This window comes from Ailuropoda melanoleuca, chromosome 4, assembly GCF_002007445.2.
Source record: "Ailuropoda melanoleuca isolate Jingjing chromosome 4, ASM200744v2, whole genome shotgun sequence".
Classification (NCBI taxonomy): Eukaryota; Metazoa; Chordata; class Mammalia; order Carnivora; family Ursidae; genus Ailuropoda; species Ailuropoda melanoleuca.
Window position 1 is genome coordinate 23,740,848 of NC_048221.1, and position 14,196 is coordinate 23,755,043.

Here is a 14,196-nt window from a genome sequence, read left to right on the forward strand (position 1 = left end):
CTGGTTCAAAGTCATCTTTCACATAATCATAAATGCAAAGAGAGCTTGAATTCCCAGAGATCCAGAGAAATATTACTTTGCAAAACAGTGACCACATTTCAAGGAGTAAGGAAAAGATGGACATCCAACACCTCTATTCTCTTCCAACGCTCTTTAGGAAAAGATTGGGTGAAGAAGCTCTCTTCACTGGCCTCTAGCAACCTGAACTTGCTCTTCCCATTCCTTTTTAACCATACCCACAATGCCTTCAACAGCCCTGGTTTGGGGCTTCATTCTTAGGATCTCCAAAACATACCACAAATCTTTCTATGTTCAACCAGTATGTCTCATGGAAAAAGCAACAGGCAGCAGAGGAATTCAGGCCACCCCAAGTCACCAGCACGGCCTGATGGATGTGGAAACTGGACCATGCCTTAGGGATGAGGCATGTGACGGCCGGTACACTGTCATTACTGAAACTTGAAAGGGGAAGTTCACATGAGGCCTGTGGTTGACTTCTCAACCCTGCTGGCGGAGGCGCATGCCAATAAGGAAATTGCAATCCCTAAATAAACAATAGGCTGGGAACCTGAGCACCAACAAGGGAGAATGCAGGCGCTGCTGGCCTGGGTAGGGCTGGCCAAAATGGAGCAAACAAAGCAACGATTTAAACTTTGCAAGAATGTCATGTCAATTCAGACTCCCCAGGCAGGCCCTTTGAGACTCCAAACTGCCAGTCACCAAGCCTCAAGACTTGGTAGAATTTTTAAAGCAGGACTCTTGGTCCAATCTTTTCATTTGCCAAATGAGAATAGTGAGAGCCAGAAAAGACAAGTGACTTGCCAAAGGCCCAACAGCCAGAAAGCCAGGTCCCTAGGTCATTTATTATGCCACAGGCCTACTGGGAATTGCTATTTTTTTCTCTACTGGTTTCTCCTTTCAAAGATGCTTTTAAAGTCTTTCCATATGCCAGCTGTGTATGTATTCTGAGCTAAGACTCTGCCTGAAGTAAACTTGTTGAATTCCTTCTCTATCCTTGTTCAAAGATACCATCTCTTTTTTATAGGTAAAACTCAATTTTCAGACTGAAAGGGAATGGATAGAGAAGGAAAAAATTCTTTGGGCTCTTATTATATGCCAGGATTTTCCCATGCCTTACTTCATTTTAATATTCTCCACAACCCTATGCAGGCTGGTATCATGGTTCCATTTCACAGATGGGAAATTCGGAGTCAGAGAAGCAGTAAGCAGCAGAGCCAAATTATCAATTTCCATAAATAATCTAAACTTCTCCTCTTTGGAACCTTCTCTCTTCAGCCAAAGAAAATCAGGATAGAAGAACTGTGCAGCTTTAAGCTTTTTTTTAATGAACTTACTGTTGTTTTTCCTAATAATTCCTGATCATTCCTGTGTAATGAGTGCACATTACTGAAAACGTAAAAATTTGGAGAGGGAAAAAAAAAGAGGAAAAAATCCTTTATAATCAACTCATTCAGAATTAGTGTCAACATTTTGGTACATTTTCCCCCAAGCTTTTATTCCACATTGATAAATATACCTTCTTTGTATATTAAGAATATTAAGTCTCCAACTACTATAAACCTTAGAAATACATCTCCTGATTAGTTATAATTCTGTCTATATTTTTAGTTTTTAAGTAACCAAAGTTATTGATCCTTTCCTTTGAAATATCTTTATTTTTGAATAACAGCTTTAACGATATACAGTACATGTGCCATAAAACTTATCCTTTTAAAGTGTGCTATTCAGTGGTTTATGCAACAACACCACTATCTAATTCCACTGTATTTTCAACACCCATTAGCAGTCACTCTTTCTCATCTTCCCCATCTCCTAACAACCACTAATCTACTTGCTATTTCTAAGAACATATCTATATTGGACATCTCATATAAATGGAATCATTTAGCATAATGTTTTCAAGGTTCACCCCGGTTATAGCATGTATCAGTACTTCATTTCTTTTCATGGCTAAATAACATTCCACCATGTGGGTACACCATATTCTGTTTATTCATATAGGATAATGGACATCCGGATTTCTTTTTGGCTTATTTGGCTATTACTAATAATGGTGTATGAGCATTTGTGTACAGGTTTTTATGTATGTTTTCAGTTTGGTTGGATGTACACCTAGGAGGAGAACTGCTGAGTCATACAGTAACCTTACATTTAACATTTTGAAGAACTGCCAAATAGTTTTCCAAAATGGGCTGATTCATTACATATTCCCACCATCAATATGAGAGTATGGTTTTTCCACATCTTCCCCAACCCTTGTTAGTTACTACCTTTTTTTTTTTTTTTTTTTTTTTTTTTTTTAGCCATCCCAGTGTGGGATAAGTTGTATTTAATTGAGGGCTGGATTTGCATTTCCTGTTGGAACATCTTTTCATGTCCTTATTGGTCATTTGTACGTTTTCATTGGAAAAATGCCTATTCAAATCCTTTGCTCCATTTTTAATCAGATTATTTGTTTTTTTACTGGTGAGTTTTTCTTCCTTTATTTTTAAATGAACTTTTTACTTAATGTATATTATACATAAGATATTAGCTGAATCATAGGTTTTCAGCATGATGAATTATGACAAAGTAAACACACCTGGACACAAGCAAACCAAATCATGAAATAGAATACTACTTGTACTCAAGAAGCTTCCTTCATGCCCCCACCAGTCTAAATAACCCCACACTCCTCCACATTATCCACTATTCAGACATCTAACACTATTCATTATTTCTGCCTATTTTGGAATACACACATATAAACAGAATCTTATCGTGTGTGTTCTTTTGTGTCTGGATTCTTTTGTTCTTTTGGGGGGATTGAATTATGTTGTTATATGAAGCAATAGTTGGGTCCTTCTCGTTGCCATATAGCATTTCATTGCATGAATATTTCACTATTTATCCACTCCATTGTTGATAGCTATTTCACTTTTTTCAAGGTTCTGGTTATTCCACACTTAATTATGTTTTGAATCTTCTATTTAAATTGGGTCTTGTACCACCATTGTTAGATTTGCTTCTAGATATTTGGGGTTTTTTAATGCCATCATTTAGGATGGCAGTTACAAAATGTAACTGTCACTGGCATGTAGAAATATGATTCATTTTTTAAATACTGACTAGCTATCTGGCTAAATTTGTTTATTAATCTAATTGCTTATATATGAATTCATGAGATTTTTTACACACACAATATTGGTGCCTCTGTTTTATTTCTTTCTTTATAATTCTTATACCTAGGATGTCCAGAACATCATGGACAAGAAGTGACAGTAATAGGCAATTTTGTTTTATTTTTTATAACATAAGGAAAGCTTTCAACATTTTACCAGTAAATATGATGTTGATTGTAGTTTTCTTATAGCTGCTTCTTATTAAATTAAGAAAATCCTCTCCTAATCTGAGTTCGCAAAAAAGCATTTTTTTCTTTTTTACATGGATGGATGTTGCATTTATCAAATGTTTTTTCTGCATTTACTGAAATTACATTTATGTTTCTCCTTTATCTTATTAATGTAGTAAATAACATTGATTGATATCCAAATAACAGTCCAACCTTGCACACTTGGAATAAACGCAACTTGGTCATGTCATTTAATTGTCACTTGGTCATGTCATTTAATTGTCACTTGGTCATGTCATTTAATTGTCACTTGGTCATGTCATTTAATTGTCACTTGGTCATGTCATTTAATTGTCACTTGGTCATGTCATTTAATTGTCACTTGGTCATGTCATTTAATTGTCACTTGGTCATGTCATTTAATTGTCACTTGGTCATGTCATTTAATTGTCACTTGGTCATGTCATTTAATTGTCACTTGGTCATGTCATTTAATTGTCACTTGGTCATGTCATTTAATTGTCACTTGGTCATGTCATTTAATTGTCACTTGGTCATGTCATTTAATTGTCACTTGGTCATGTCATTTAATTGTCACTTGGTCATGTCATTTAATTGTCACTTGGTCATGTCATTTAATTGTCACTTGGTCATGTCATTTAATTGTCACTTGGTCATGTCATTTAATTGTCACTTGGTCATGTCATTTAATTGTCACTTGGTCATGTCATTTAATTGTCACTTGGTCATGTCATTTAATTGTCACTTGGTCATGTCATTTAATTGTCACTTGGTCATGTCATTTAATTGTCACTTGGTCATGTCATTTAATTTTCAGTTTGGTAGGATATTTTGCATCAACATTTATGAAAGAGATTGCTTGTAATTTTCCTTTCATGTAATGACTTTGTTGGGTACTAATATCAAGGTTACATTGGCCTCATAAGATGGGAAGTGTTCCCTCTTTTTTTGTTCTCTGGAATAGTTTCTGTATGACTAATGATAATTTTTTCTTCAAATGTTTAGTAAAATTCACTGAAGAAGCCATCTGGGCCTGCAGGTTTTTTTCTTTGGTTTGGTTTTTGGATTTGAGGGTTGCTTTTTTGGTGGTAAGATTTTAAATATAGAATCATTTTCTTTAATATTTAGGACTACTCAGATATTCTATTTCTTCCCATGCAGTTTTGACAAGTTGTATTTTTAAAAGAACTTATCTAAAATTTCAACTTTATTATGATAATGTTAATAAAATTCCCTCATATTTTTAATGTCAATAAGATTGACAGCGATGTCCCTGTTCAATCCTGATATTGGCTATTTTTCCCAATAATTCTAACCAGGATTTGTCATTTTTGTTAAACTCTTCAAAGAATCAGTGTTTGGTTTTGGTATTCCCTTCCAGTATATGTTTTATTTCTATTTCATTGATTTCAACTTTTTTATTATTTCTTTTCTCCCACTTTCTTATGGTTTTATTTGATCTTCTATTGTTTTTTGAACTTAAGTCGTCTTCTCTTAATCAAACTGAATGATTTGCTCTTCCCCAGATACTCTTCATACTTTCCAGCCTCCTTGCCTTTGCTCCTACAGTTCCTGCTGTTTATAAATCATCCCTCTCCCCTTTATTAAAATCATGCCAACTTTTCAAGGCGCTCCTCAAATGCTACCTCCTTTAGGAATCATTCCCTGCCCCTCTCTCATTTGATATCCTCTGAGCCCCTGCAGTCCAGTTTGCCATTCTTAGATCCCGGCTTAGGTAATTCCCTCCATTAGCCCCTTAAAAACTGAGCACTCAGGTCTACCATGGTGTTGCACACAAAATAGCTACTCAGTCCACACAGGTGTTTATGATTCAACTTCAGGAATTAAATTCACACAAACTAAACCTGTTCGTAGCAGGAATTATTGACTGGCAACTCAAATATTCAAACACATCATAAGAACAGTTTGGGCAAAAAAAGGAAAGAAGTCTTATCTTTTTTTTTAAAGTCTTCCTTGCTTCCAAATAACAACTATATATCATCCAGAGCTAACATTTAACTTGACATTTTGCTTTTTCTGGCTATCACTTAAAACCCACATTTTTTCCCCTTATTTAAGGAAAATAGTTAAATGGGACAAAGTTTTTTTTTAAGTTGAAAGATGAGACGATGAAGAAATTTCTCAAGAAAAAAATAAGCTAAAGAATAATTTCTGGTATCGTAAATGGATAGCACAAATCAAAAACACAGGGCTTTGCAAGTATGAATGAATAATGCTCCAACTGTTATAAAGACTTCAGTGTAAGACTTAAAACTCAGGAGGGAAATAGAGGGCATACGTTGGCAGTAGAGTACATATTTGGAGCCCTATTTGGAGGGCTGATAACACTTACATGTAAAAAGGATGACTCTTACCTTGTAGCACAAAGCACATAACACTTCCCCAAAAAATACCAGAGATCTCTCCAGCTCCCAACAGCTGCCTCAACCTGTTCTATGATAAAAACTCCAGTGCATAATTTCCAAAATAAGTTTTGAAAGAAAAACCAGTTGAACCTATGGTATGTCTTCAGTAAAAGCATACAGAACTCAATTGCCAACTATCTAGATGTAGGACCTTAGCAGGCTGCTTATCCTCCCTAAAACACAACATTCTCATCTGTGAAATGGAGCTAATCATGCCTACTCACAAGTTATTATATGTTAGGTCCCTGCATCTGGCTTCCCATGTGTGGTTAGTGGTATTCAGGCTGTGGGCTGTCACCAATGGTGCAAGGTGGTATTTTTTTTTGTACTGCTCTTATTCTTTTTAACAGCCACAAACAGAGTGGGGCATTGTTTTAAGGTCTAAAAGCCATCATAATGGCTTGGCTAGAAAAACTAGACTTGAAACAAATATTCTATGAACATCTCATCCTAAGAGAAGAAAACATTCTAAGTAGAGTGCAGGGTTTAGACTTAAACAGGTAAGAGTTCAGAAAATGGAAGAAATAAACATAGGGAGGCCTTAGAGCCAAAGAAAACATTTCAGCCACAAAGTGGTATTCTTGACTAGATCCCAGTACTCAAATGAAGTTTGTACTGGGAATTGGGATGCATTCAATGGCCTAGGTTTGAACTTGAAATCACTCCTTTCCTAAATGTGTGACCTTGGGAAAAGTTGCCACCTTGCATCCCCTCCATGTCTAGTGGAACTGAATTGGCTGAATTTGATCAAATAATCAGCATATCTTTTAACCCAACCGCAGCTCAGCTCCACTCCATGCAGAACAGCAGTCATCTGCCTGAGCAGTAAGACAAGACTTGGGCATAGGCCGTAACCTCTTCGACATCGGCCACAGCAACTTCGTTCACGACACGTCTCCAAAGGCAAGGGAAACAAAAGAAAAAATGAACTTGTGGGACTTCAAGATAAAAAGTTTCTGCACAGCAAAGGAACAGTCAACAAAACAAAGAGGCAACCCACAGAATGGGAGAAGATATCTGCAAATGACACTACAGATAAAAGGCTGCTATCCAAGATCTATAAAGAACTTCTCAAACTCAATACACAAGAAACAAATAATCAAATTAAAAAATGGGCAGAAGATATAAACAGACGCTCTTCAAACGAAGACATACAAATGGCTAACAGACACATGAAAAAATGTTCAAAATCATTAGCCATCAGGGAAATTCAAATCAAAACCACATTGAGATACCACCTTACGCCAGTTAGAATGGCAAAAATTGACAAGGCAGGAAACAACAAATGTTGGAGAGGATGTGGAGAAAGGGGATCCCTCTTACACTACTGGTGGGAATGCAAGTTGGTACAGCCACTTTGGAAAACAGTATGGAGGTCCCTCAAAAAGTTAAAAATAGAGCTACCTTATGATCCAGCAATTGCACTACTGGGTATTTACCCCAAAGATACAGACATAGTGAAGAGAAGGGCCACATACACCCCCATGTCCATAGCAGCATTGTCCACAATAGCTAAACTCTGGAAGGAGCCAAGATGCCCTTCAACAGAAGAATGGATAAAGAAGATGTGGTCCATATATACAATGGAATATCACTCAGCCATCGGAAAGAACGATTACCCAACATTTGCAGCAACATGGACGGCACTGGAGGCGGTTATGCTAAGTGAAATAAGTCAAGCAGAGAAAGACAATTATCATATGATTTCACTTATTTGTAGAACATAAGGAATAGCAGGGAGATCGGTAGAAGGAAGGGAAAAATGAAGGGGAGGTAAACAGAAGGGGGAATGAACCATGAGAGACTATGAACTCTGGGAAACAAACTGAGGGTTTCAGAGGGCGTGGGGAGATGGGCTAGCCCAGTGATGGGTATTAAGGAGGGCACGTATTGCATGGAGCACTGGGTGTTATATGCAAACAAGGAATCATGGAACACTACATCAAAAACTAATGATGTACTATATGTTGGCTAACATAACATAATAAAAAATTAAAAAAAAAAAAGACAAGGCTTGGTCTTTAGTTTTAATAACAAAAGATCAACCTTACCACTGGAGTTTAGCACCTGAATGCCAAGTCATATTCTTTGATCAACAACACAACTACAAATCAGCAACTTAGTCAAGCTCAATGTTGAATTGCTCAATGCTCATTTTCCATAGAAAAGCCTGATGGGAACAAATGTTATTGAAGAAGAACCACTCATGATACACAATTGCCTGGCTGGTAATGTGACTAGAAAGCTAAACACCCACAATTCTCACTTTAGTTACCACAGAAATACTGTCACCTAGTGACATTATGCTCCTAGCTTCTTAATCCACTTTAGATAATAAGTTCACCAGATCAAATACATTTTCTGCAACTTTTACTAAATCCCTTACAGCACTTAGGTCCCATTTGATAAATTCTGCTGAAGTTAGTGCTAGCATAAAGTTTGTTTTTCTTGATGAATGAGTGCCATTTAATTTATTAAGCAAATGAGAACTAGGAAACTTTGTGTATTTCCTGTTTAGCCTGGGCCATTAATTTTAGAGTGAAGTTTACACACCATCCCAGTAATTATCATTATTCTGGGTTTGGTTTCTTTTTTGTATTTCCTTACAACACAACTTTCTTCCTATCCCTTCTTTTTGTGATTATTAGAGCTGTTATAGCCATCTTGCTCAGATGGGCAGACAGGGGCCGTCTGAAAATAAGAGTTTACCTAAAGGAAGCCAATGAGAGAAAGTGGGATCATTAACATCCTTTGAGCCCCTGGATCAAGCTATGCCTGAAGCAATACCAATTCTATCCGGTTGAGTGAGCCAATAAATTTCCTTTTGGCCTTAGCCATTTTGAATTAGATTTTCTTTCACTTGGAAGATTTAACTAACAAAGAAAACAATTTTAAGATTATCTGACAAGTACTGTTGTTACTGTAATTCATTTTCTTAAAAAGAAACTGGGCACAGCTTTATGAATGAAACTCAGAAAGCGAAACCTTTGGACATCATCTTTATGTCATGTCAAATTTATAAAAAAGTAGGTTAAAACATTCTTTCAAAGGAATTAACAGTAAAAAAAAATAAAGAGGGAAAAAGCTTTTTAACTACCATTTTTATTGACAGAACTCCATAAAAGCAGGAAAGAGGAGCTTAGTAAAGAATCTTTAGACACAAAACCAAGAAAAGGAGGAGCACCGCACCATCTACAAGAAAACTCATTTCTGTGAGAAATACACACAATGTTCTAGTGCAAACCTGGAACATACCTGCCAGAGCAAATCAGGATCAAAATTAAAACTTGGGGCTTCCTGCAAGAAGATAAATCACAAATAACTTCATTCACTTCCTTTCATTTTCATTCAGATGACCTTAACCCCTCCGGCTCAACTGGCTGCAGTAGATGTGAGGGCTGCAAGAGAATTACTCTCTCTTTGATGCCGGCAGATGGCCCTCTCCAATGCTTGCCCACAGAGATGTATTTTCACAATGTACAAGCCCAGAGGCGCACGTAGAGATCTGCTGAAACTACCAGACCAAGTTTCTAAAACTGTTTGAATTCGGGCAAGATTTCACAGATTTTCACAACAAACAACTCTCTCAAGCTGATGCAAAGTGTATGTGTGGCGAAGATGAGGGGTCAGAGTTCACCCTCAGTTTCTCTCAGAAGCAAGGAACTAGTAGAGGTAATTTATAAGCCCTAATTCACATCATCTCCCTGAAACTATAGGTCAAATTTTCTCTAGGAAAGTTCCTTTTAACTTAAGATTTTGTCAAGGCAACAGATGACACCAATGTTTACCCAAAGGTGTTTAAGTTAAAACACAACGATGTTTTAAATTCCACCCACCAGGTTTAAGGGGCAGTCGTATTTGATAGTCAACCCTAAAGTTTGTAAAATATAGGTTTCTAATATGCCCTCCAAATTCGCAGGGATGTATTGTACAAAATTGGATGAGGTCACAGCCTCTGTCACAAGCTACACACACAGCTGAAAAAATGACCTTCTACCATCTGCCTCCATAACTCAATTTTTACATGGTGAGTATAGATGCTAATGGGACCCAGACTTCTCCACTGACAAAACAGAAGGCAGTGGTTTGTAAATTAATACACATCCAAAAAACAACAGGAAAACTCCAGGCTCAATTCCCTGACAAGTATATTGATCATCATTTGTCCTAAAAATGTGTTCTATAAATCAGCGTCATTGGCATCCACAAAAGAAAACCTCCAGACTCAATTTACTGATAATATATGGATGTGAAATTTGCCCTAAAAGTCATGTTTTATGCCTTCCCATATAGATAGCCTAAATGAGTATATTTATTAATTTTTTTGTTTTCTAATAAAACATACGATACTAGAAACACTCGTAAGTAAACAGATTTTTTACTTCTAAAAGTCACCAAAAGCTATTAATTGTCTTTGAATAGAGACCTTTACATGAAAAATGCCCACTGCTCTGGAAGAGATGTCATTCTTGTTTCTCCAAAGATTCCTGGAATTCACTCTTACTCTTTTTTTTAAAAGAAAGGATAGTCTGGAAATAGATTTTATATACATCCTCTTTCCCATTAGTAACTGTGCCAGAGACTGGGGTGGTAGGCATGGAGGTGGGTGGAAGAAAGACCGACTCTTTCCAAAAAAGTAAAATAAAATAAAATCTTTAAGATAATATTTTCTGTCTTTTTTCTTTTCTTTAAAAAAAAAGAAAGAAAGAAAAAGCCCTAACCAAGTTTCAAGTTTGGTTCCAGTGTAAAGTAAGGAAGAAATCTCAGTTATGAAACACTCCCCCACAAGCGTAGAATGATAAGTTTCTTTTCAAAACAAGTTTAAATTACATAAATTCCAAATGAATTGATAAGGCAAGATTAGCAAGGATTATTCAATCTTATTGGCATTTGGTTCCTTTGACAATATTCTTCAAACCAATTTGCTGCAAATGCATTGAGTGTTTCAACTCATATAACCTCATTTGAGGGACACAGAGTTTTAAAAGCAAATACTCTACATTATTTCCACAAAAATTCACTTGGATGAAGACACTGTCATTGACACACACACAAAAAAAATCCCAAGTCAGAACTGTACATGCCAAATATTCAGTAACTGGTGTTAGTTTCTTTATCCCCAGGACTTAGGAATTTTTTGGCAGACAGTTCAAAATCATGTGCCATAAAAAAGACAGAAAAATCATTATCCTATCCTATCAGCAACCTACAGAATTCTCTTGTAGGCTAATGGTGATCAGCAAACTCTCAAATGTTAAACTCTGGAATACCAGATTGCAAACATCATTGTCATGAATTTTTTTCTTCATGAAACAATTTAAATCAAGAATTATTTACTCTTAAGATAAACACTATTTGCTTCCTTCTGGCAAACACTGAAAGTAAAAAAACTTTTATTTACATTTCTAGATACTGACAAAGCAATTGGTTTTCATCTAAATCTATTTCTTAATCATACATCATGGCTCAGCCATCATCATTTATTTCATTATTCTTTAAATGCCCTAAATCTATCCATGAGGATCTTTGATTCTTTTAAATAACATGTCTCTATGCTTCCACAGCTAACTAAGATACCTTATGAGTATTTAATAAGTTATTATTACTTCCAGACTTGGTTATGAGAAAATACTGAAGTCCTGGGAAAGTATTATTCTTTGAAAAGCGCATTTTGCTGATAGCATAATTTTAATTATTTAACGACTTTATTGCATATAAGGCAACTTCTCTTTGCCAAGTCTTAGTTTTTCTTAAGTGTCTTTTCATTGTAATGTGAATGAAAAGGGGGAAAAATTATTCTAGCTTTAGAAATTTCCTTTTTAAAGCAAACACAAAACCTCCCCTAGGGTTGAAAGCATTGGCCATGCTCTGGAAATGAACCCAGCTCCTTTCAGCCAAGGGATACTTAAGCCCTTTATTCTTTTGCCCAGAAAAGACATCCTAATTAAAGGGCCAATAAATTAAATGTACCCAAGAAGGCAAAAAGATCCAGAAGAAAAGCACCCACCAGGGTGCCTAGAGAAAAACACAAGGTTCATTTCAAGTGCTTATGTTAGGCACAATCAAGTTAGAACAAACTCTGGAGGCACAGCTGTTTTTGACAAATGTGAACAGCTCCTACCTTCATTTCAATGACAGTCTGGAGAGCCTTCGTCTTGGCTGGCTCCGGCTGAAGTTGGCTCCTTCGGTGCAATTCCTGGGGAGGAACACGATAGAAATAAGCCTGACGGTTCATCCTTCCGTTATACCATGACCTTTACACAGGTACCACACAGCCCACTGGGTGTAGGCTCGCTGTGCACAGACATAAACAAGCCACAGGTGACTTTTCCCCCACCCTCTTTAGCATCCCTCCTGCCTGGAGCCTGCGTTCCGGTGAAAAGCTCCTGGCACATGCGCTATTTCTGAAACTTCCATCAATAATTAATGTCAACTGTGACAAAGCCAGCAAGTAATCATAGTCCAAATACTGTTCAACACTGGGGCTGTTGCCCAGCCATCAAATCATAATTTACTAAATTACATTACTCTGTGCTCCCAATACAAACACAGCATGGAAACGGAGGAAAGAAAATGACTAACGTGGCTGCAAATCCACTGCACGCATGGCATTTTGCTACTGAGGTAGGTTTGAAATGAGCAATTTAAGACCTTTTCAGTACCACTGTGTCACTTTTTGGAGTGAATTGATGTGATGAAACACTGTGAATATCTTGCTTCCTAATTTACAGTTTCAGTCCTTATTCAAAATCACATCTGTGTGTGATATGTTTATGCACTCATGATGCCAAGCAATTAAAATTGGCATTAATATCAACAGCGTTAGCAAGGAGACAAAAATGGTTAAAGCCAGATGCAGACCCAAGAACTTCTGGAATATGACAAATACAACTTTAGGTAAAACACAAACAACATAATTACAGTTTTAAGCTGGAAGGCTCACTTTTTGCATGCCTCTTCTCCAAAGAACAGTTCTGTCAAGACTTTGAAAGTTTCCTTGACAGAAGAAGAGATAAAGACAAGGTTTGTTCATTTATGCTTTGATTTTCTGAATAATAATTGGCAACAGTTTTATGAAAGTAACCAATGAGAAGAGTAAACAAAAGTGCTCACATATGTCCATGCTGCTGATACAAGTCACCTATGGAATAATTCCGTAAGACTTATTTGCTTGCAGAAAAATCATTTAAATTCAACATGAAGTAGCTCTAGCCCTTCTTATTCCGTTGGGCCACAAACATTACAAACAAACAAACAAACAAACAAACACAACACCGCGGGCTTTAGGGAAGAGAACCAACGTGACGTCTAGCTCTTTTCAAGTAAAGATATTAAAATTAATTCTCATTCCACCACTACCATCTACTACCATCACCATTTCATAAAGACAGAACGTATTAACGCAAACATTGCCAGAAAAACAGAGTCCCAAAACAAAAGGTAATTCTTCTCAGGATAATAAAACAAACAATCTTTTGCCCATATTTTATTAACATTGTTCTTATTTGCCAGCAGCCCAAAGAAGACTGGTCATGGAATGCTGTATGCATGTCTAGGGACCAGCCACTGGAGAATACCACTAACGCTCTAGAATGTAGCATTTCTTCCCAAAGTCACCACTGGCACAAACCAGCAAACCTATGCTAAACTATTTCTCAACCTCCAATTTGAGAAGAATTTGAATTAGTGCTTCCTAATTATTCAAAGTAGTCTCACATCATTTAAAACATTTTTTTTCCCTAACATATTCTTGGAAGAGATGGAGTCAAGTACTTCCAATTTTATGAATTGACNACCTCCAATTTGAGAAGAATTTGAATTAGTGCTTCCTAATTATTCAAAGTAGTCTCACATCATTTAAAACATCTTTTTCCCTAACATATTCTTGGAAGAGATGGAGTCAAGTACTTCCAATTTTATGAATTGACAGAAATCTTTCGTCCTTTTAGAGGCCCTGGACTAAAATAAAATAATCCAGCAACACTGGTCACTTTTAGACTCCGTGGAAATGGCAGAGATTTTCTGAAGGAATGACCTTAAAAGCAGCTTCCCTTTACTACAATGTGCCTGCCACTACATGTCTCTTTCAAGTCTCAACACTTACCCTATGAAGACTCTGACCTGTGTGGTGAGTCCAGGGGGCTACTGGTAAACATTTAATGACCAGCACCCACCATGGCCAACTTCAAGCTACTTAAGTGGTATCACTGAATGCAGAGTTGGGAAGAGAGGCACAATAGCACCCCATTGTACAGTATTTCTATCATATGGACAAAATAAATGTAATAACCTCAGGAACATAAATAATAGCAAAATATAACCAAAAAATTAGTAAATCATGAGTTTTAATACAATGTCTTTAATCATGAGTTTGTATATTTAATTTGTAACATTATC

General features: G+C 36.6%; 1 protein-coding gene across 1 annotated transcript in view; it reads right to left on the bottom strand.

The window, feature by feature from the left end:
* Positions 1-14,196, bottom strand: part of ERC2 (ELKS/RAB6-interacting/CAST family member 2) — a 919,611-nt gene that overhangs the window by 633,126 nt on the left and 272,289 nt on the right. Inside the window, exon 4 of the mRNA XM_034658488.1 lies at positions 11,921-11,995. Coding sequence (XP_034514379.1) covers positions 11,921-11,995 — 75 coding nt within the window. The remainder of the gene's footprint in view (positions 1-11,920; positions 11,996-14,196) is intronic.